The 23389-nt window shown below is 48.4% G+C and overlaps 6 protein-coding genes across 6 annotated transcripts; 2 read left to right on the top strand and 4 right to left on the bottom strand.

Moving 5' to 3' along the window:
- Nucleotides 1-2079: 2079 nt before the first annotated feature.
- On the bottom strand, nt 2080-4633 carry K444DRAFT_617930 (uncharacterized protein). The gene is made up of 6 exons (XM_024881223.1): nt 4503-4633; nt 4262-4422; nt 3456-4208; nt 3334-3406; nt 3087-3284; nt 2080-3033 (listed from the first exon to the last, which is right to left on the bottom strand). Exons 1-6 carry the CDS (start codon nt 4540-4542, stop codon nt 2321-2323), a joined length of 1938 nt encoding a protein of 645 aa, XP_024731482.1. The 5' UTR covers nt 4543-4633; the 3' UTR covers nt 2080-2320.
- An 825-nt stretch (nt 4634-5458) lies between these two features.
- Nucleotides 5459-5909, bottom strand: K444DRAFT_107749 (uncharacterized protein). Its single transcript, XM_024870299.1, has one exon. It carries the CDS (start codon nt 5826-5828, stop codon nt 5541-5543), a length of 288 nt encoding a protein of 95 aa, XP_024731483.1. The 5' UTR covers nt 5829-5909; the 3' UTR covers nt 5459-5540.
- A 634-nt stretch (nt 5910-6543) lies between these two features.
- K444DRAFT_107736 (uncharacterized protein) lies at nt 6544-7168 on the bottom strand. Its single transcript, XM_024870298.1, has one exon. The coding sequence runs from the start codon at nt 7135-7137 to the stop codon at nt 6754-6756; it is 384 nt and encodes a 127-aa protein (XP_024731484.1). The 5' UTR covers nt 7138-7168; the 3' UTR covers nt 6544-6753.
- A 417-nt stretch (nt 7169-7585) lies between these two features.
- On the top strand, nt 7586-10361 carry K444DRAFT_655398 (uncharacterized protein; the record flags this gene model as incomplete). The annotated part of the gene is made up of 2 exons (XM_024886009.1): nt 7586-7725; nt 7772-10361. The coding sequence occupies 2 exons, from the start codon at nt 7586-7588 to the stop codon at nt 10359-10361; spliced, it is 2730 nt and encodes a 909-aa protein (XP_024731485.1).
- Nucleotides 10362-10550: 189 nt separating this feature from the next.
- On the bottom strand, nt 10551-13265 carry K444DRAFT_107766 (uncharacterized protein). The gene is made up of 5 exons (XM_024870300.1): nt 12837-13265; nt 12644-12787; nt 11820-12594; nt 11109-11772; nt 10551-10934 (listed from the first exon to the last, which is right to left on the bottom strand). The coding sequence occupies exons 1-5, from the start codon at nt 12899-12901 to the stop codon at nt 10741-10743; spliced, it is 1842 nt and encodes a 613-aa protein (XP_024731486.1). The 5' UTR covers nt 12902-13265; the 3' UTR covers nt 10551-10740.
- A 2602-nt stretch (nt 13266-15867) lies between these two features.
- Nucleotides 15868-17793, top strand: K444DRAFT_107867 (putative cytochrome P450 alkane hydroxylase). The gene is made up of 4 exons (XM_024870301.1): nt 15868-16443; nt 16492-16517; nt 16567-17236; nt 17283-17793. Exons 1-4 carry the CDS (start codon nt 16047-16049, stop codon nt 17702-17704), a joined length of 1515 nt encoding a protein of 504 aa, XP_024731487.1. The 5' UTR covers nt 15868-16046; the 3' UTR covers nt 17705-17793.
- The last annotated feature ends 5596 nt before the right edge of the window (nt 17794-23389 follow it).

Raw genomic sequence — 23389 nt, forward strand, 5'->3', positions numbered from 1 at the left:
GCTATTTATTGTACTTCAGAGGCGTGGAACATTCGAATTATGGATTAGAAAGCAAGCAGTTTATAAATAAATATTCCCCTGAAAGTACTATTGCTTGATTGTACATTTTGAAAACAATAAGCTCAAATATTCCAATTTTTACTTGAATAATAAGGGTAATTAAATATTGAAAGTACCATGTTCTGATTAAACAATGGAAATCGAGCAAGGTATAACGTTCAGAAACTTGCATGAACTACGAGTAATCTTGAATATTAAAGTCTTAGGTTCTGATAGGGCATTCGCAAAATAGAACGGTGTAAATGTTCCCCTCTTCACTTGAACAATGAGGAAACCAGAACCTGAGAGTACCACGGCTTGATAGAACAATGGAAGTAGACCAGGTTTCATTGTTGCATTCATTACTTTACTAATGGAGAAGCTGGAATCTGAAAGTAATATAGTCTATTGGGCACATTAGAAATAGAACAAGTTGTAGATGTTCCTTCCTTTCCTTGTACAATGAGGTGCCTGAAATCTGAATGCCCCACGGCCTATTGGGACAATGAAATAATAAAAGGCGTAATTGTTCCCATCTTGCCCTGGACAATGAAACATCAAAGTGTCATGCTCTGATTGAACTATGAAAGTAGTGAAAGGAGTGAAAGTTCCAATTGCTAGCTGAAGTATGAAAGTAGCGGAGGCTCTGAAGGTTCTAGTATCTGTTGGGATAATGAAAACAGGATGAGTGATGAAAGTGCCAGTCTGTGTTGGAACAATTCAATAGAAAATAGAACGTGAAATTTCCAATGTCGGGCTAGACAATGAGAATAAAGTTAGGCATAACAGTAACATTGATCAGAGAGTTGCTCATGGATGTATGTTCCTGGCTTGCATGAACATTCAGAAAAATGAGATCTAAAAGTCTTGGTCTGTACTTTGAATATTGAATAAAGGAATTTGAAAGATCTCATGTCTAGATAGAGTATGAGAGCAGGTGAGGTCTAAAAGTGCCAGTCTTGGCTCGAAAACAGGGAGCATGAGCACGTAAAAGTCCCAGGCTCTTCTTGAACATCCAATGCAGAGAGGTTGGGAGGTTCCAAGGTCAACTTGAATATTTCGGGCATATAAACATTTGAAAGTCCTACCCTTTCCTTGAGTATCCAAGAGTATGAAACTGATGAGACATCGAAAGTACCCTAGTTTGCTGAACTCGGAAACAATGGAATTTGAGGAGGAACAGCACAAGTGAAAGTCCTCGCACTTGCTCGGATATTTAGCAGTCTGAGTGTGAAGGTTTCTTATCTGCCTTGAATAATAGAATGCACAAATTGTTACAATAAAACGTTGTTATTGTATTGTAATAATAATATATAGATAGATGAAGAAGAAAGAAGGTGTGGCACGGGTGGCCAATGCTTAAATATAGTGAGTGTGGTCATGTGAGCCTGCACGTGACCACTGGCACGCAGTTGCCATGCAACACAAATACTCTACTGACTTTTAAGACAGCGAAAAGCACAGAGCTCTTTCTGGCCATTGCTAAATGATATTACGTGAAAACTTCCCGGTCTTTACCTGAAAATGTGAACAATTGGCGTAATGTGAAACGGCTGCCCTCAAGTTGAAGTAAGCGTCTCTAATGTGGGAGGTCTTTAAACAAGGGAGAAGAAGCAGGAGGTCTGGAAAGCAGCCGTCAACGACATTGGAATTTGGTGAAAAGCGTGAAAGGTGCAAGCCTGGGGAGCGCTTAGAGCATTCAAGAGAACGAGTGCGTTCTCATTCTCCTCGTACCTTCCTAATTTGAATGAATGGCTTTCACTGCGCCATTGCGTTGGTGTGCTTCTTGGATGAAGAGGAAGTCACGCCTGCCTCGTAGCAAGAGGAGCCATGGGACCTTCTCGACACGCTTAATCAGAACTAAGGGAACAACACCCAATTCAGCAGGAACTTCTGCCCTTTAGTGATGAAAAATACTCAAGGGTATGTCGCCAAGGTGTATTGTTGGGTACGTGGCCACAGATTTTTGAGAAAATTTTGTCACGCATGACCAGATCTACGCAGGATACCAAAATCATGATATGGAATGGAACATTCAAATGAGAAAGAAATTCCATAGTTCTGTCTGAGAGAATTATATTGCCAATTGGTGAAAGGTATAGTACATTTGTGAATAAACTTTCTTTCACCTTGCCTAGAATTCATGCCATTGATGCAGCCCACGAACTCCCCTTTATGAACACGATAGAACCGAATCCTGCCTGTAAGGTTGCATTACTTGCATCGCTTGATAACCAAATCAAATCCCTTCTCTGATACATTGAGGAAACGACCCAGAGAATCAGTAGGCAGCACTCTGTCGGTAAAAATCCGCTGGTCCTCCAGGCGGTGCACTTGGTCCTCCACGCCCTTCTGCCGATCCGGGTCGTTGGTATGGTTTGTAGCCTTGATTTGCCCCTTGACTTGGTAACGTGTTCCTAGCGTCGAGTGGTTGCCCGATCACGGGGTATCCAGCATTCATTGAAACTGGTGCTGGAACAGCCCCGGCCGGAGGAGCTGGTGGTTCATAGCTGGGTTGTTGTGGAGGGTAAGATGGCTGCTGTGGGGGAGCGTAGGCGTTGTATTGTTGTTGTGTAGGTGGCGCCTGTTGAGTTGCCGTAGGGCCAGCAGAGTAAGGATCTTCTTGGGAATACAATGATGCACTGTATGCGGAAGCCGGATTTTGTTGCGCCACGGGAGAGTCGTAGACTGACGTAGCGAGTTCTTGTGGATTGGAGTAGGTGCTTTGAGGGCGGTGACCGGTCTGCGGCTGAATGGGGTATTGGTTAAGGGGTGGTGAGCTCGTTTGAAGAGGTGCAGGTTTAGAATTTGAAGGGATCCGAGGGGTGGGGTCTCTTTGGGGATATGGCTGCTGTGCTGGCGGCCCTGATGGTCCTTGAGGCTCAGGAGGAGGTTGTTGCTGATTTGTTACGACGTAGAATGGTGCTGCCCCTTGGCGATGAGGCTGTGGCGGGTAGCCTTGAGGCGAAGAAGGCTGTTGTGGGTATGGCTGTTCTATTCGAGATTGTTAGCAAATATTGGTGTCATAATTATAGTACATAACATACCTTGTTGAGGATTTGGGGTGTAATATCTTTGAGGTTCTTGTTGAGGTGGAGCAGCTTGCGGTGGGTAGCCCCCGCCATATCCTTGATTATGACGACCATATTGATACGCAGGTTGCGTTTGTGTCATCGATGCATCCAGAAGGTTCTCATAATCACGGCAAGATTTAATAAACCTTTCGTTGAGCTGTGTAAAGTCGTCTATAGAGTGTTAGTATGAGAGAGCACGTGAGACTATTGCTGGCAGTACCTTTTCTTTGAGAGTACTTCCCAATAAGTTCGATGAGCTTCGGTCGAATGGCAAGAGTTGAGTGGTATAGTTTCTATAGACTTGTCAGCAAACGTCGAGAAGTATGAGGTGGTAGTACGCACGGTAATCTCCTCATTGTCGCGGACATTCAAGTCAGACGTTGAAGTACTCAGCAGCGTAAGCAGCTTCTCCACATTCTTAATCTCCGCAAATACTTCCGCCTCCATCTGTGCCTCTCGCTGTAGTTCTTCCGCAGTAGGGTCCGCTAGCTTCTCGACATAGTTCAAAGGGAAGATACCGGTCTGTCCCCTCAACAAACCCTTCCACCAATCCTTGTAAACCGACTCCAATACCGCAATGATATCGCCCTTTCGGAAAGTTAATTCGTCTGGATCTGTAGCATGGAAGTCAAATAGAGCTCGGACTCGCGAGACTGTTGCTGCCGTAGTCCCTGACGGGACTGTCTGAGTCAGAGCAGCCGGTTGTGACTGCGAGGGACCAGCGGAGGTGGATTGTTGAGCTGGTTTTGGTTGTGTTTGGGCCGTCTTATCTTGTATAGACAATTTCAGAGCCATCTGCAGCTCCTCTTCTTCCTTTTGACGATCCAAATCTGTGAGGCGGCTCTTCGAGGGTGCGGAGGGAGGGTGGAGGTTCGGGTTCTGGCTCTTGAGCTTATAGTATTGGTCCTTCATTATGCCCAGATCCGGATCCTTGAACATATCCGCCCATTCTTGCATTCGTTCTAAGATCTTTGCCTTGACTTGTTGATGTGTGTTTCGGTCGTTCGCTAATCGCAGCAAGGCGTCTGTGAAGGCTCTCGAAGCAAGCTCTCGGTGCATCTTAGGGCCACAGTTCTGGCTGAGCGCATTGGCAAGCTAAAGTGGCCATTAGCAGAAGTAAGGTGATAGAGACCCGGAATGTCTCTGACCTCTAGAGTGTATAATTGCACGTTGGCATTGCGATGGGCCAGCCTCTTGATCATACTCGCCACGGCATCCTTGGCACCACTGTCTTCCCCGGTCACCTTGTCGCACACGTCCATGATATACTCCCAGTTCTCGGAGGTGAGATTCTCGTCAGTTGCTTTGGCTATGAGAGGCAGAAGTCAGTGCCTCGTTGAGGTGGTAGGCAGGTATGCCTGAGCTCTCAAAGCTGCAGATTTGACTTACCGACGACATCATCGAAGGCGTTCTGCTGAGCGCGGAACATAGTTGCGGTGATCTGTATTGTCTTCTTCTACAGCTCGAGGTATTTGCTTCGATGTTCGGAGTGAAGTGGGATGGAGGTTTGGAGATGTGAGAGGCTGAGGCAATTAAGCGGCACATTCGAAGCTCCCCGCTAAATTTATGCCTGAATTTAGGAACGGCTCAGGAACGTCATGCCCTGTTGCGCGTCTTTCTAGTCACTGCCCCAATCTGCGAAGGCGAATCTAGGCTTCCATTACAAAAGTGGATTAAATGCGCCGAGAGTACCAAATAGGGGAGGAAGCAAGTTCTCTGATTGGCATTTTTCTAATCCGTCTGTGACAAGAAGCCACCATGAATGGCAGGGCTGGCAGCCGGACTGATTACACGTGATGGTCGAGAACCACTTGAAGAATTATATCCAGCTCTTCACTCTACGTCCTTTCTGCAAAAGCCTGTCACTCAGACCAGATATTTCAGCGTGACTGAATGCGTCTATTGGAAGTAGGTCTGAAAGGACCACGCCCTGGAAACTCCTCCGACACTTCTGAGCGCTGCTTCGTGTCACTACCCCTGGGTATGAAGAGCATATCCCTCAATATTACGACCTTTCCAGCAAAGAAACTTCCCTCCAACCTATTCGTCGTAGGACCTACGACAAATGTCAGCACCCACTCAAAAATAAAATTCACTTGCAGGTAGACTTATCCCCCAAAAAGATGGAGGGGCCATCCCAAGCCTGCAGAGCAGAACAAGAGACGACCCAGGACTGCCCACCATAGGCCTGTCCTCTATTCCTCAACCCTCCGATAGGCCCGCCCACACCAGAGACAATCCACGACCCAACACAGCGACACATCTGTTAACACTCTCCATGCAAGAACTCCAGCAAAAGACCCAGCGCTACCCAGAACAGACAAGCACTAAGCTTTGACTCCAACTCGAGATGGGTCCCGTTCTAGACGCTGAATAATTTCTATCATCCAAGCCGAAGAAGCATCAAGTTCGTGTCTGCAGCATGAATCAATAGGAGGATCTCACCGATGCATCCAGTCTCGTGCAACCCACAAATCCATCATCCAACCTCACAACCACGTCCAACCAAAATGAATTGACCGTTTTCCCACCATCAACTTGATTCGAAACTTCGGCAGGAGACCGGACTTGTACGGACAGCCAAAGATGAGCAGATACCTTGACACGACTTTCGAAGCTTCTCTCTGTTTGGATAGCAATACCCTCTGAGATAAGTTTTATGTTTCCTCTGTACCACAAGAAGAAAATACAGGGCTGTGAGCGGACAAAAAACATCAACAAAAACCGCGGGCGTCTCGATAGTTCCAGTCTACCGAAATAGATAGGAGAGCGAGGAAATGGTGTACAATCATCACGGAGATGAGAGACTGTGCGTCGGCGTCTTCCATCACCCAAGGTCCGAGCCTAGGGGAGAAAGTTAATGCGGCTGATCGGGATCACACGAATGACAATGCCTTTGGCTGGTGCCATGGCAGAGACCTTGTGAGCTGACTACGCGGTATGTTGGCCGCGAGTTTCTGAAGGGAGGAGAGGATGGATACAACGTCCTTCGTGCTGCTTGAAAGCTGCCGGCAGGATAGAGAGAGGTACGGAACGTCTTCACTGAAATGAAACGCGCAAGCCCATCTCGTGGACTTGATGAAAGGGGTGGTCGATTGGGTACAGAGACTTCCGGAACTTGGCAACACGCCATTTCTTCGTAGCGGTAGGCCACTTTGAAGGACCATCTGACGCGACATGTTTCTGTTTGAAGACTCTGAAATCTCGCTACAAATGCACATATGCAAATGATTCCGACGAGTGAGATCAAGGCCAAATCACAACCGTGAGGAAGTGGAAACACGCGCAGGAGACAGTCTGTTTGTAGGCTTTCCAAATAGGAATGCTGTGCTCAGTCCCCATAATCCAAAAGAGTCCCAACCATCTTGTCTTCGGAGTGTGTAGAGTAAACGTTGATCGATTCGAACAGCTTGATGAAGATCCCAAAGACACCTTCTCAAGGAAGAGCCTGTACCTCTCCCACATCGCATCTCCTCTCCATACCATCCATTTGAGCACCGACAAAGACGATCCATAATAACCAGAGTAACGCCCAGCAGAAAACCCTGACGAGCATCCTCGCGTGAGGATCTTACCAGAATGGCTCATAGGAGAAATCTATTTTATCGTCTTTCGACATCTGGACTATCCCTCCAAACTTTCAGTCCCTAGCCTTGTTCGAATCGTTCTGCCTTTCGGCGTCGCAACCGTCACTAAGCAGACGAGGACCTAATGATTTGGAAGAGTAACTGTGACCGCAAAGCTGGAACCAACAAATACTTAGGGTTAAGTTCTGGGCCCAAATTTCCATCCGGAAACGGAGACCAGAAGACTGTCGGGAAGGCGAGGTGCTTGATTTGCAAGTGCTCTGGAGAGAGCGAGAGAAGCTTCGTAGTCGCGTGTGGTTGCAAGGCAACTGGTAGCATCCATGGAGGTCCGATACGCGTTTGGCGCTGCAAGTGAAGATCCGAAGCTGACGCCAGTCGGGTAACAATTCGAGGTAGAGACAGAGGAAGTAAGAAAAGGAGAGGGAGTTGTAGAGCATTGCAATCGACTAATTGAGAGGCAGCGGTTGGTTAAGGTGGAGAGAGGAAGAAGGAGGAAGAAGAGTCGAGGCTGAACTTCATTTCGCGCCATGGTCCGTGCCACCCCATACCCAAACATTCGCCAAAACACGTGATATCGCCCGCTTCATCAATTTTTTGTCTCCAACTCTGTTCTCCGTCATCAGAGTTTTCACCAAACCTTCAAACCTTGACGGTCCGTAGTCTTGAAGTATCAGGACCCAAAGATGGCACGCGCATTCGGCCCCCTTAGACCGAGATCTTAGACGCAGGACCTGTTCTTTTGCGGACCGCCGTCACGAGCTTGGGTGGAGCTGAGACTGTCAAAGCAGGAGAAACAGATAGATGACAACAGTAGTTTGTATCAGCAGGTTAAAGCAACAATACCCTCGAACTTCCATAAGAACGTCTTGAATTTATGTGCCGGCCATGGCGGATGAAAGTTCTGAGAAGGCTCAACCGCCACTTGTTGATCGTATTCTTCAATGCGGAAAGCAGGCCTTCGATCCTGAAATTTCATGGGAGACGAGAAAAGCCAATGTCCCTGCATTTTCCGCTCTTCTAGAAAGGTTTGTTGCAATTGCACATGCTGAAATCATCTATTGACTTTCTCAGTACAAGTACATTGGCACTCATGTCGGTCTTGAATCTTCTCGTGCAACCTGATCGAGTACAGCCATGGCTACGAACACCCCTCATATCAACTCTGGCACGACTGCCTCTTCGGCCTCGAGGCGTTCAGGATACGATCGAGTTTATTCTTTCCGTCCATCCGAGTAGCGCTGCTCGTAACGCATCAGGCAATAGCGGCAGAGGATCGAGCATTTCTCACGAAGCCTTGAATGCAACGTCGCGTTTGCTTTCCTCCCCTCCTGTTAGCATGTCACCCGAGAAGTGGTTTTATGGCATAGCGCCTCAGCTTTTCTCTCTACTCGAAGGCGAGGGCGAGCCAGAAATGGATAAAGCTGCAGCATTTGTCATTGGATTTGGAATTCTTGGTAGGAAGCAGTTTGGTGCACCTGGGATGCCGGGTTGGAAGGCATTCGTGGAGCCATTACTAGTAGCCATCGATCCAGCTCTCCCAACGACGGTGAGTTCGAAGCAACCTTCAAATGATGTCGAAATTTTAGGATCTCGGAAAATATTGGTATCCTCTGAAGAAGTTGCCAAATGCCTTCGAAGACTATCAACGTTGTTGACCTCACATCCACACCCTTCCTTGACCAAAAGACTCCTCAATCCAATTCTTCTCCCACTTTGGTCTTTGTCGTCTTGGCCTCACGGTAATGAATATACTGAGAAGTCCTACCGGAAACCGGCAGCGAAGTTGCTGAGGACGTTGCTCCAACTATCATCAGGCGCCACAGACTCGAGCAAAGCTGAAAAGCCCAGCCCTAATCTGTTAATCACAATTTTGCAAAATCTTACATTTAAAGGAAGGTCAACGAAGACCGAAAAATCATGGTTGTACAATACTGCTCAGGACGGGGGTGTTCAGATTGAAAATATCAAAGGAAGCGAACTCGAAGATAGTTCAGACAGCGATTTGGATCTGTCAAGACTCGATCCTGCTGTTGACGCTTTCATTGATCTTCTTCAAACCTTACCAGACCTGAAGACCGATGTTTCGGAGTTATTCATCAATCTGTGCATGAAGTGGCTCTCACATAGCACAAAAGACCAGACTAAGCCAGTCGTCATCAGTGTTGAGCAGACTGCCGCCAAGTACGACGTTCAGAACAGCCTCGTCGAAGCAAAAGTAATGCAAAAGATGATGAGTACTTTTCCGGGAAAACTAGTTGAAGATTCGACTCAGGTCCTCGATCTTGTTAGTCAAATCTTGTCCGACTTCACCATGAACACTACCACCAGTAGCGAAGATACGGTAGCAGTCGCACTCAGCCTTCTGAACATTGTCTTCACTTCTCCGAATTTTCAAGCAACCTCTGGAACCGAACCTCGTCTCGAATCTATCCAGAAGTCTCTCAGTTCTATCAGCAGGAAGCGAGATTTAGAGACATCATCGACAGCACAAAATCTCTTGCTGCTCTTGAAATATCGAAGTACGCTCGAAGAGCCTGCCCCCGGTACTATGAATACGCCAACAGACCGGCAGCTGGAAGACAGGAAAAGCTACAGTCTTGCAATGTCGTATCTCACAGGGACTGAATCACCGCCCCCCGTCAGAGTCCAAGGTCTCGAACTCATCTCCGACTTGATTCGCAACAGTAGTCCTACCATCGACGTCCCGGCTCTGCTAGCCCTCTTCTCCTTGCTGCTCCAAGATAGCGAAGAGTATATCTACTTGCGGGTAATAAAATCCTTCATCCAGCTCTCTCAAAAACACCCAAAAGCAGCGATGAAAGATCTCACCGACCGTTACGTGGATCCGAACGAAGAGCACGAACTAGATCAACGGCTCCGGCTGGGCGAAGCGCTCCTCCAAGTAATCGAACATAACGCCTCGGCATTCAACGACGAAACAGCGCGAGCTGTGTGTGAAGGCCTGCTATTTCTGGCCAGCAGACGAGGGTATAGACCAAAAACCGAACAGCAGCAAGAAAAGAAGAACAGGTTGAAGAGAAAGCAAGACGAAGAGGCGGAAGAAGCATGGGGTGGAGAAGTGCCTCAACTCGACGAAGCTCTAGATGAAAAAGCTGAGGAAGAGCACGAGATTCTTTCCCAGATCGTCACGGGATGGGAAAGCAAGCGTGGGGCTGAAGATATCCGGATCCGAGCTTCAGCTATCTCAATCCTCGGCTTAGGAATCGAAGCCAATGTGGCAGGCATTGACTCGAAGATACTGTCTACTGCCGTGGATCTGAGTATCCATATCCTCACTCTCGAGTCGGAGCCAGAAAAGGGGATCTTACGTCGCGCTGCGATCCTCCTAATTATGAATTTCGTGCGAGCTTTGGATGCAGCTCGAGCCGAAGGCAGAAAGTTGGCGTTTGGATTTGCCGGGCAGAGTTTGGAGGATGTACAGAGAATTTTGGGATATGTTGAAGCGTCGGATAATGATGGGTTGGTGAGGCAGCATGCTAGAGATGTGATTGTGGGGCTTCGAGCATGGCAATTTAATGCACTGTTGCCGCCGCAGAAGGAGCAGACTCAGATTCAGGACTTGGCTGGATTGTCGATTCATCCGAGAGCTGACGAGGGTTCGAGTGGAATGTCGAGACCAATGATTGAGGAAATTGAGTGACAGCGATTACCTCAGATATCACAAACCCGATTCAGTGGAGAGAAAGATAGATCGTTGCATAGTAAATCTAGTGCAGATCACACCCAGGAAGAGATGTTTACATTGCAATTCTATCAGAAGCTCTGAGTCTGAGCTCGGCTGGAAACGCAACTATGGAGGGGCGAGGTAAGAAAGGAGGAAAATTAGATATTAAATCTGTCTCTGAGAATCTGTTGAAGCGGTTTCTGCGGGTGACCAAAATGCCGCAACGCCTTTGCCCTCAGGATGTATGCCTGGCCTGAACTCCATAACAATGCACCCATTCTATTCTTAACAAACCAACGCCTTGAATGCAACACAATATTCAATCAGAGGCATGCAGCTAGAGCAAACTCCCGCTCTAGTAAGCTCTTCCCCTGTTCTGTAACAGATGTAATCTCCTTCTTTCGTCTCCATCCCCTAAATGCGCGGGTGGCGGTGGGTGGATTGGCGTAAATCCCATAGTTGACCATGGATTCCTTCGTCCATTCACGGTCTCTCCAGTCTCCGATCCAGGTGTCGCTGGGCCGCTGAAGGTTCGAGTTGGACTGGGTGCTAAAACCCAGATTGTCGAATTAGTATTGCCTCTCAAGGATGTGATTTTGGAGTTGAGTTGTTGCGTCTTACGAGCCGCCTACTGTCAATGTCTAGAAAGCAAACGGCTCGCAAGACATGCGAATGTGGAGGTGGAAACAGTGCTAGTGCTCCGGGGAATTTTTGGGGGCTTACGTGCTGAGACTGCTGCTTCGTAGTTTGGCAGGGCGTTATTGTAACTAGTACTTCTGATCGGCGTCTGGACTGCAGTTCGGTACGATGGTACTTTTGTCAGGTCTCCCAGTTCCGAGAAGTCAATATGCTGAGGAGAGTGTTGTCCACTGGTCATGTTCGACACTCCACCTTCTTCCTCGCTCGTGCGTCGGCTTAAGGGATTGCTGTTTGAGCCTGAGTGGTCAAAGTATCCGGCTTCGCCATCAGTGTGAGGCTGGGAGTGCGGGGTATTCCCTCCGGAGTCTCCACCTTGATGCAATTGACGAAAACTGTTGTTTCGGGACCCGAGATTCAAGTCCTGAAGTCTAGATGACAGTGCTGCCGGCGGCACGGCTCCACTTGGATGGGGTCCTGAAGTTAGAGCAGTCAAGTTTTCTGCTGATCCAGTTCGTGAATGATTGTAGAATGGCGTGTTCATCCCTGACTGCGGTGCAGGCGTCATCATTCCACTCTGATCGACATCTGCGTAAAGTTGGTCTAGGACATGCTCTCCATATAGCGGCGGAGCGTGCTGCACAATATCGGTTGATTGAGTGCTCATCGGAGTCTGGTCAACCAGACGTCCATCAGAGGTAAGAGGCATATTAGGGGAGATGAAAATGGTGACCGGAAGCGTAGCACGAAGCTGTCCGTGTCAGTAAATCCTAAATCCAATACGAAATGTAGCCTTACCTCTGAAACATGCCCATCTGGGTTGTGCAACGCAATGTTGAACTTGACTTTATGCCGAATTTTGATCCCATGCACATCCACATCCTGTAAACACTTACTCAGCTTCTTCGGTAATGGCATCTTCTCGTGGAGAGTATAGCCATCTTGGCCACTGTCATCTAACATATCATGGTAATGGTCCTCATCATTCAGTTTGAAAGTCCAGGTATCGATATCTCTCTGGTGTTTCCAAAATCTCTCCGAATTTGCTGTGGACCCTGCGATTGTAAATTCCTGGGCCTCGATAAGCTGGCATTTGATATTGCCGATTCTTAGCCCTTTCAATAATGATGTAAATCTCATTTCGACATCGATCGCTGTCCCAAATATAATAGCTTTTTGGGGTATTACGAGCTGGTATTCGATCTTATTCGGCCACACGTTTTCCACCGTCATCGCGTGTGCCAGCTCCAAAGCCGACGGATCTAATGTTCGGACAATCCGAACTGGCTTGTGGGCGTGTAAGTCGTATGCCAGTTTACCCCGGGCCACAGTAGCCTTCAATTTGTACATGATATGACTTTCTTGCAGACCTTCCACGCTCTCAGCCATTCCACCTGGTATAACGAGCTCGAAAGGCCACTCGTAATTCCCGGAAGGTAGGAGTGTGCCTCTTGATGAGGAGCCTGGGGCACCACCACCGACAAATGGAGCCCATTTGTAAGTGAATATTTCGGTCGCTTTGTCGACTCGATTGTTGGAGATGCCTGTCGGAGTAATCCGTTGGTCGTTCCATCTAAACAGTTCGTCAGCTTCGGCTTGAGACTATGATCTGGCCCACTTACCCAACTTTCAGCTGTCCAGTCATTCGTAGATGCACATCATCAACTTTTAAGGCTGAAGGCAGGCACAGAACCACAACTCCCTTCAGCATTTGGCTCGACGCCTCGCTCTCACTACCACGCAGAACGATAATCTCATTCTCAAGGCTGCAAAATTATCAGCAGAGGACTGAGTCTACGGAGCAGTACAACCAACCGAATTTCGAACAGTGTTGCACTGTTCCTTCCGGTGACGCCTCCGAAAACATTAAAACTTGGCATCTTGGTGGGCTAGGTCATGGATTGTCGCCCAGTTCTTGCTTGAAAGACTCAAGAGGGGCAAGCAATCAAGGAGTGATGAGGAATTGTTCGTTGCGAGAGAGGTTGCAGGATGCAAGTGGCTAAGAAATCGAAGAATGAAAGAGTCTCGAGTACGAGTCAGAGAACTGCTTGACGAAGCTCAGAGAGGCTGGGGCTCTGAAGACCAAGAAACTCTTTTCTGGCTCTTTCCTGTGCAGTCAAAATCTGCCCTGATCAATCACAATCGGGCGACAGAAGCAGAAATGGCAGGAATCCACTCCACTTCATGCCAGGAGGCCGTTGATAGGCACAGGGCAGTGCCTCTGCGGGCTCTGATAAAGAACCTGTGGTAAATACTTGAACGTCAGACGGCGGCGGGAGGTCCACAATCGGAGCTACGGGAATCGCAGTGGGGGTTTTGAAGGATGGCGTTTTTTGGCGGCCGTCGCGAAAGCTTCCTTCCTGGCTCTAGTAAGTAACTTTACCGTAGCCTACCCTTCCGCACCGGCACCAACGACGAAGGGTTTTCTTCCTGTTCCCAACGAAAGCAAAAGGCAGGAGGCAAAGAAGATGACGAGTTGCTCGTGTAACGCTCAGCCTTCGCACACCCTGGTTGAATATATATTGCGCATGGATGCTCTTCTGGGGTTCTGGGAATGGGGGAATGGTCGCACCGCAGGTCCGCAACGGCCTCCTACGGATAAGTACTGTCAGCAGTGGCTGGCTGTTGTCCAGACCAGGGACCGTGGACGCCGGCCGGTAAGCCCACGCTGATGTGATCTGCGCGGGTGGCCTGTTGCAGGGCCTCTCCTGGTGTCAATCATCCCCTTGCAGCAACTGTCAGCTGTAAAAAGCACGCCGGAGGCCCAGAAGCCTGATATTGCAGAGCTGGACAGCAGGGCAAGCAGAGCAAGCAGGGCAGACAGCAGGGCACGAGCCGCAATCAGCTGCACATCCGACCAGTGCATCTTCACATTCAGGCCCGAGTCTACCCAAGGAACCGGTAGTCTCCTTCCGCAGCCTCGGATGGTCCTTGGGTTTCACTTCACCAAGGTTGCGATGCTTCACGCATCAGCACTGAGCAGCGACAGCCAGCTGGTCGTCTTGAAAGCTGTCGTCGACGCGTCGGCGCGTCGGCGTCTGCTCTGTTATTCCTCCGTCTTCCGTCTCCGAACATCGGCCGATAGATTCCACATGCAAACTCACGGTCTTGGATTTTCTTCCGCCACCATGAGGTACATTCGAAACATGTTTCCTGTACAATCTCTGTCCAAATTGTGGGACTTGAAATTCCTGCGATAAGGCAGGCGTACCGTATCAGTGGGCTGAATTAGAGTATTCTTATCCAAACGCCACATCCCCTTTTCGAGGTGGATCTCAATCGGTCCGCAGATGTGGCTTGAGATGCGGCTACTTTTCAAGTTTATGGAAGATCTCCATCGCAGACTTCGCAGTTCAAGGGGCCAGGTGGGCCACAGTAGTTCGGACCTGCCTGAGAGTAACACGCTGTATCCATAAAGAGTCCTCTTCAGGGCCGAAATTCTCCGATTTGAATCGGGCATTTCATTCTTCCGCTGTCGTACAACGCTACCCAGAGTCGGGATAATAGTCTATTGACGATTAATAATCCCGACCACTGCGAAAATCTTCTTAACCTAGGCTATCAAGGCGAAGGGGTAGGAGTTGTACCTAGGCATCAACATCGCCATACGCAACAAACCGGGGCTGGGAATTAAAACAATATCACGTGACTTTAAACATGCCCCCTTTCGAACGTACCTCGGCATTTCCTTTCTATATCCAAGTAAACAAGCAATAGGCTGAGACATATTGCTATTACGACGTACGCAATATCGTCTGACGGTCTGGGATTGCTTTGTCTCTTGAACATCCAATTACCGAGGTGTTCTCGGCTTTGAAGTGATACTGGTCATTACTTCGATTGCAACGTCCCGGGTTCTTTAATTGGCAACTTGCTGTAGAAGGATCTCACAGAAAACCCTGGAACTCCTCGAATCTAATTTGCCAATCTTATCAGCTAAAAGTCACTGTGTGCATGTTCTCATCTGAGAACCTTTACGAAGGCAGACGGCATTAAAATTCGTCCAATTCGCTAAGCGAGCACGGGCGCAATCCTGACCCTCACAATAAGAATTCCTTGTAATTCCGTATCACATTTAATTATCGCAAAAATTCCACAAAAGTTAGATCTGCTTCCTTTCTATCTCGCAAAACTATTTTGAAGATTTTTAGATATTACGTTGAGATTTGGTGTAATTTTCTAAACGTAGCGATTTTGGTGTTCCTCGCTTTTTTGCGGGTGGACGGTTTTTAATGCCGCCCGCCTTCGTACCCAAGAGAGGTCAATGGCCAGTCACGTGAGCGGTATTGCCGCCCAGAAAGAAACAAAACTCATCCGCGCTGTGAGACACCACCCCCATCCTTCTGCCGCGCTTGCATCTCTATCAACACTTTGATATGGAGCTGAAGTTCGATTCGTGAATAGACGAAGAATAGACCACCAGGCTTGATAGTTTTCTTTCGAGGCCTAGACTGACGCTGTCCGAGATATGTCCACGACGTCAACAATATAGAGACATGTAGGGAATTCTGCCATGCAAGAAGCTTCACCCATCATTTGGTCGATGTTGAGAATATCGTGTTTTCTCATGTGGTCGCACACCTCACATCTGCCAGCGAAATCTGGCGCTTTGCCGCCCTCGTATTCTACCCAGTCAACATGCTGCAAAATGTGGGGTCTCTTCTGAAGCACTCAGCCTTCCGAGCCTTTACGTCTCGGCCTGTCGGACTTGCTTCCCCAGCGCAGCACCTGGGAAAATCCAACAAATCGCAAAGGTAGGATGGACCTTCAATTCGAGCATCCAAGTTATTCACGTGGATCGCTGCGAGGATTGTGATGTCGCTGCGCTGTCGGCGATTCCTGCTGGACAGCGACAACAGATTGCCTCTTCCTTGATCGTTTCCCTCCTCCTCTTCTTCACATATGAAAGGAAGAGCTCAGTCTCATCCCGTCGGCTCTCCAAGTCTCGGCCTTGTGAGCTAGTTGTAATCCTCTTCGTCCCTCGTTTTTGCACCTTCGGTCTTTCGTTTAGTCCTACTGTCCAGAATGGATTTCACCATTCGCAACACAGGCGTGCTTGTTTCAGTTGTCGTCTTCATTTTTTGGTATATTGGACAGTCCATCCGGGTCGCTAAGTTCAAGAAGCAGAATGGATGCCGGCCAATTTGCAACCGGCTGCCTCAATTGGAGCGCGTCGTCGGAGTCGATCTCTATCGAACGCAAATCAACGCATCAAAAGACGGAAGAATTCTGGAGCTGGCAAAAAGCCGTTATGATACACATGGAATGACATGGTCAGCTCGCATGATGGGGCAGACATACGTCAATACTATCGATATTGAGAACATCAAGGCCATCCTAGCGAGTAACTTCAAAGACTTCGGACTGGGTCAGAGGCAGGAGGCGTTTGGGGCAATGTTAGGACAGGGAATCTTTACTACTGGTAAGTTATTAGGTCAAAACGGGATAGTCTTTTGCTAACATGAAAAAGACGGCGCAAAGTGGGAGCATTCACGGGCAAGTAATTAGACCAGCTTTGTCTCGATTACCCTCTAACTTCAAGCAGGCCCTCGTCAGACCAAACTTCACCAGGGCTCAGGTAGCCGATCTCAACTCGTTCGAGATTCATATTCAGCAATTCATCTCAAAGATCCCAAGAGATGGCTCGACGGTGGATCTCCAACCATTATTCTTCCGGCTGACCTTAGATACGGCAACCGAGTTCCTCTTCGGAGAATCAGTTCGCTCTCTCAACAGCACCGAAGGCTCGGAAGAAGACCACTTTCAGCAAGCCTACGATTTAGCACAGAGCCGGCTCGCCAACAGGGGCCGGTTGGGAAAGTTGATTTGTCTGTATCGTGATAAGGAGTTTGATGCTGCTTGTAAAACAGTTCACCAGTTCGTGGACAAGATCATCTTTAGATCTCTGGAGAAACTTCACCCACGAGACGCCGAGAAGTCGATTGATGGCAATGGACAGCCGGAACGATATGTCTTCCTAACGGAGATGCTGAAATCGACCACAGACCCAAAGCAGTTACGAGATGAACTTCTCAATATTCTCCTCGCTGGGCGGGATACAACGGCCAGTCTACTCAGCAATACGTTCCATGTTCTTGCTAGACGACCAGATATCTGGAAGAAGCTGAAAGTGGAAGTCGATGGACTCAGAGGCATGAAGCCAGACTACGAGACGTTGAGGAATATGAAGTACATCAAGTATCTCCTCAATGAATGTGTGTAACCCCCGCCAATCCTTTAAGAAGCTGCTAATCGTTTCAGCTCTGCGGCTCTATCCCGTTGTACCGAACAACGCACGATTCGCCAACAAAGACACCGTCCTCCCTCGCGGAGGAGGACCAAATGGCGAATCCCCAATCTTTATAAAGAAGGGAGGAATTGTAGCGTACCACGTCTACGCCATGCACAGACGGACAGACATATATGGGCCGGACGCAAACGAATTCCGACCAGAGAGGTGGGCTTCCGACCTGCGGCCATCTTGGGGCTATTTGCCATTCAACGGTGGGCCGCGAATATGTGTCGGGCAGCAGTTTGCACTGACAGAGGCGAGCTACACGATTGTGAGGCTATTGCAGGCGTTTGGGGGGATCGATGATAGAGATAGATCGGAGTGGATTGAGCAGCTTTCGCTGACATGTTGTTCAGCGAATGGTGTCAAAGTTGCGTTGAACCCGAGATAATGCTTTGCTTGCTCATTCTACATAAGACATGACTTTACGAGACCGCCCTCCACCTAGGAACCAAAAGTAGATAGCCTAATGATCAGACGACTATAACTTTCAGTACGGAGAGTACCTCGACCAAGTTTTCACATTTGAATCACTTCCCAATCAGACTGCCTTCCATCAACTTTCCAGATGTCATCAGAAACCACAGGCATCCCCGCGCAGCCCCGGATCACTAATCACTCCTACCCAGGCCAACCACCGAGCCTGAATCTCGGCTCCACACATGCTTGTTATCCCTTTTGTTGCACATCGCTTTTCCTATCAGACAATGATCACACCACGCCCATCCCTCTCCCCGATTGTCCCCAAAAACCCCCCCGACGCGAAATCGACCGGCCTAGGCCAGAGAGAAAGGTACGGAGGTACTTACCTCTCCCCTCTGCACCAAAAAGAAAGCTTTCTTCAATCTCAGACTTTGGCAAACTAGGGGAGAGGCAACGGACAGAACACGCCACCTTTGCGTCACTTGGGTTTGGAAAGGGAGTGAGGCGAGGGCAAGAGGGAAAGGACTGAGAATTTGTTGCACGTCTGATTTTTTCATCGCCGATCCGCTGTGAAGAGATCGTTGAGGAGGATCGAAAGCCACAGGCGAGGATGAAATGGAGGGGAGTGGCTGGTTGCTTGTGCTGACTGGTGTGGTGTCAGGGGTGCTGGCATCGGATGGTGGTTGGCTGATGGGTAATTTAGTTGTGTATTGTAGACGAAAGCTCCCTCGTGAGTTTTTAACTTGGAAAGAAAATAGTTTTAATTTATTCAATTTCGTTGTGATGGTTGAGGAGGGGAGGAGTCGAAAGCGGGAGAGTGAACCCCTGCATTTTCAGCGTTGGGAGAGAGTATCAGCGGCTTTTTCGGGAGGTTCTCAAGTTCTGGATTATAGGATTTTTGTTCAGTCTCTCTCTAAAATTGTCGATACGGTAGTTTCCTTTCTACTCTGTTTCTTTTGATTTGGTAGCGATGTTGTTAGTCATTAATTCTTCGGAGCGAGGAGCTTGGTGAAGCACACTTCAGTATGATCTCAAAAGGAGTCAATTCTCACCGTGCTTCAAACGATTTGATAGCACTGCAAGTTTTGGGTGTGAGAGGGTGCAGTTGCTCACCTGGTATCTTGCACACTCATAGGAATTAATGAAGTTGTCCTTTGACCCAAGAAAGACTTTGACCTTGAAGATGCATTTACTGGTAATGTGGGGAATTGGCGGAGTTAGGTCTCCGTTATCTAGACCTCTTGTTCAGGAAAGACTTCAGCAATTCAACTATAGGGGACAGCTCTTAGCTTCACAGAGCAGTGATAAGTCCACTGGCAAGCTTTCAGCTGCAGTGGAAGTTTGGTTATGCAACCATAGCAAACGGTAGGTGCTGGCAGTGCTAGAAGCTTGAAAGCTGCAACAGATATTGTTGCACATCGTAACCTGTAATGCAGGATGGGATTTGTGACTTTCCCCATGCGCTTAAAACATTAGGTGTTCCTGGTGGTAAATGGGAGAGCCAAAAGTCCTCTAATCGTGGAGAACGGAGAAAGAGATCAGAGGGAAACAGGTGCTGCATTGCCTCTCTGTGAGTGTACCGTGCCGAGTGGAGTGGCAGCTGCGGTGTCCTCTGCGGGTGAGAAGCCTCGTTGAAATGCTGTGCAGAGATCATAGGCCAGGATAGCCCCTATCAGACAGTGTGCTACCTGCTGGTGAGCCAGCCCACAGCACGCAATTCACCCCACGAAAAGGAAACCGAGGCGTTGCATGCCGTGAGGGAAATCTTCTCGGTGGGTTGTTGGTTCCAGTAATCCACAGAGCAGCAAACGAAGGTATCAGGCAGCTCAGGAGGCAATGCAGTGAATATAGCAGGATTCTCAAGTCGAAGTACATTTCGATGTGATGCTAGTAATTGCTGACTGGGAAGCAGTGAAGCACATTCGAGGTTCTAGGGGTCCCGTAACCAAGGAAAGGCTACCTACTTCAGGACTCGCCTCGGACAGGGATGTTGACCCCGAAGTCTTAAGTGTCTCCGGCAATTGCGGCCTCGACTAGCCTCCTTTCACGGAACTCTGCAGCAAACAACTTCTGTCAGTTCTCACAGAGTACGTATCACATACATCGAGAACAGTGTGAGAGCACCACAATGTGATTGATGCAGTACAGCACGCGACTGGCGGAGCCTCCTCCCTTCTCCTGAGTATCTCAAATTTTCCTCCGTTTTTCGATTCTCTAGCCACTGACTCGTTGGATCCCATTTCCCATTGGCACGAACTTTAGTTCAAAGCTTCTGAGGCGCTGGCTTCTCAGAGTCGGCACTTGGGGTCCTCGCTAATGTGCCTCTGCGATGGTCTATCTGCGAAGCTGAATGCTCTTTTTGAAGGCCGTGGGACCTTTGAGGTAACGATGGTGAACAGTACGACCAAGTAAAGCCTACAAAGCAGCTTTCTGGCTCATAGACAGCAGAGCAGAACTAGTACCGCCATTCCTTTTGCGATGGACTCGGACTTTATGCAGAACTCAGATCGCCAAGACCTAGTTGAGTAGAGAACTCTCATCAGTACCTTCAAAGCAGCCTCGCAAGCCTACCAGAATCTCTTCAACACTTACCTAAACTTCGAGAATCACGAAGCTATACCGGATATGAGAATTCTCGTCAAATGAGCCAGAATATATCGTCCGAGTCGGTTTGTTAGGGCCACAAAGTTCAGGGGAATCTTCCCAGCAACAAAACACTTCGACACACACGTGGAACAGCAGCACTGCAGAGCAAACCCAGTCGATCGATTCGGTGAACCTCTTAGAATTCTTTCCGGTCCGCACAGGGTAGAGATAGCATGTTGAGGAGCGTGGATGTCGAAAAGGAGCTTGGAGAGGAACAATTATACATCGAGTCATTGGGGAAAGTCAACAAGCATTGAGAAAATGCGGTGATATCTCTGTGGAGTAGAGGACAAAGTCACATACATACATACCTGCATACTAGGTTTGGATCCGAAGGCAAGATGAGGGCAATAAGGAGGCAGCAACACAAAATTGGTTTGCAAAGCAGAAGTTCAATTCTCTTGAAGATCGAGCATCCCAATGCTGAGGAGCTGAAGCCATCAAGAAGCTCCAACTTCTTGTGAAATGAGTGAATGCAAAACCATAGCCGGTAGCGTTTCTGGAAGCTGTGTCCCTGGGGACGTTTGAATATCGTGTGCTAACGAAGATCCTTCCGTTTCTGGCAATGACGCAATCAATAAATGGCTGGACCCTGAAATTCCGCGAAAGCAGAAGTGGAAGCAATCACATCCAAGACGGGAGGCCGTTCTTCCCTTCTCCATGTATATTTCATTCCTTCTGACGACCTCCAGGGCATAACAATCGCGCGTGGTTCCACCACCATTCGCATTCGCATCTCACGTTTGCCAGTGCAACCGCCTTGAACGACACGAAAAGGGATTGACCGACGGTGAAACTCATCACATCTTGCACCAAAAGAGAATTCGACTGAATCATGTCCAAGATCTGGCTCCCGAGTGAGGTCGGTTCCATGGCATGGCTCGGCGCACTGAGACAATGAGACCAGATCAAGACCCATATGGGGTCATCCCTGGCACGACCGAGCCTGCCCAGAACGCTTTCTTCCTCGAGCTGTGAGGCTCGACAGGCTGTTGCATAGGATGTCTTGCTGCTTTGTCAGCGTGCTAATAAAGCAAACGGCTGTTCCCAAACAAGATCCTCCGTCGAAGGGTGAAGTCCAAAATTCTCCTCCCAGCAGCGGCCGCGAACCCAGGGCCGTGTCATCTGTTCCAAAGCTGCATCAAAGGGAATCTGGCCCGGACGATGAGGTCTCATTCGATGGCCCTCCGACTGTCTCGACCTCCGAGTCCAATAGCACAACGTCGCCCTCGGGAGGCCGCTTTACTTCTAACACATTTAGCTATCACGCCAATGACAATGAATCTGCTTCCTCCAAAAACTCATTGGGCTAAAAGGTGTTTCGATGGGAGGACGAGCCGTGAGTCCTCAAAGTCATTCTCATGTTAGTAGCCAAATCAAGAATCGCTGACCTTTCCTTTTCCTTTTCGTAGAATCCATATCCTAGGAGCTATTCAGAACTTTGGGGTTTTTGATTGCAATTAGAGAGAATAACGCTGGCCAGTTCAGCGTTCGTGTCGTGAGCGAAAATTCTTGTAGTATTACCGGCCTCGAACCCGACTCCCTTTCGAACTCCGCTGCTTCACGGATCTCTTGATAAAGACCGACAAGAAGGAATTTCTGACCCGCGTTCGTGGATTGAGAAACCAACAAATAGATTCTCGCCAGATTTTGGATTCCTGGCGATCAAAGGAGAAGCTCGAACCATTGGACAATTGTTTGCATAAAATGAAGCCATCATGCTTTTGCAATACATTCGGGAGAAAAACTTTGCAACCATATTCTCAGCCCAAAACCTTTTGAATGATTACTTGGATATCTCCTATGCTCTAGGTTCTATCACGATCGCAGGAATGCTAGTTTTTCCCTTGTCTCTACCATCTTCAGATTTTCTGGCGTTCTTCAGAAAGGGCCAGAGCCAGGAAGTAAAATGCGCAGGGAATCCCCATCAAAAGAAATTACCCAATATGAGATATCTAGAGCCGCGTGCAAGCTTTCGACGTTGGAGCGAGCATGTCATAGGCAGAAGTCGATAGTGGACAGAAGGTCAAGGCGAGTTGAGAAAGAAATTTCATTCTGCACAGCATCATCAATTATTTAGCAACCGCTCTTGAGGAAGTGTTAGACGGAAGAGCCGGCAACATCTACAAAGATCGTTACAAGCTTCGAAATCATTGGTGTTCTAGGTCAATGACCTTCTGAATTTGATGGAAGCCGAGGAGTCCGATTTTGACGTCTATGAGGATAATGTCGATCTGAAGAACAAGATCGTTGAGGTCATTGCCTCGTTCAACAGCGGCTCGACACGGGAGCACCTTGAAATTGAGCTTATAGAAGACGAATCAGTACCGACGATTGTGAGGACGGATCCATCGATGTTGCGATAAGTCATCTCCAATTTGTTAACCAATGCAATTGAGCATTCCAAAGAGCGTCTTGTGTCTATACAACGCAAGCAATCTGCGTTTCTCTTACAAGACATTGTGCTGCAAAGTCACATTGGAAGTAGTAACTTTCAAATGGGACCATCCGAAGCGAGACAGATTTAGAAAACGTTTGATCCTACTGCTCGGCGGTTATCCTTTCCCGTTAACGGCACAGCTCAGAGTGAATGTCATGGTCGCGGAGGACAGCACACTTCAGCGGTCGTCTGCTAGACACACGATTAACCAAAGGAGCCCATGATATAAAGGTTACGCGGATGGCCAAGCGTGTTTCGAGACTTTCAAGGAGAATCCCGAACCTTATGTCGTTATCCTGATGGATATCCAGGTATATACTGTACATGGTGGTTTCATAATAGGATGCAGTACTAATCACTCTTACAATCCAGATGCCGCTCGTGGATGGAATAGAAGCAACTCGTCTCATTCGCGCGTATGAAAAAGAGCATTTACCTCCACTTTCTCAACAGGTCAAGTCATATAGGCGTATCCCCATCATCGGCGTTTCTGCTTCGTTGTCTAACCTTCAACGAGAGGAGATCGTTGTTATATGGAAGAAGTCCTTGGAATAGAGGCGGATATTT

This window comes from Hyaloscypha bicolor (assembly GCF_002865645.1).
Source record: "Hyaloscypha bicolor E unplaced genomic scaffold K444scaffold_129, whole genome shotgun sequence".
In the NCBI taxonomy this organism is placed as follows: domain Eukaryota; kingdom Fungi; phylum Ascomycota; class Leotiomycetes; order Helotiales; family Hyaloscyphaceae; genus Hyaloscypha; species Hyaloscypha bicolor.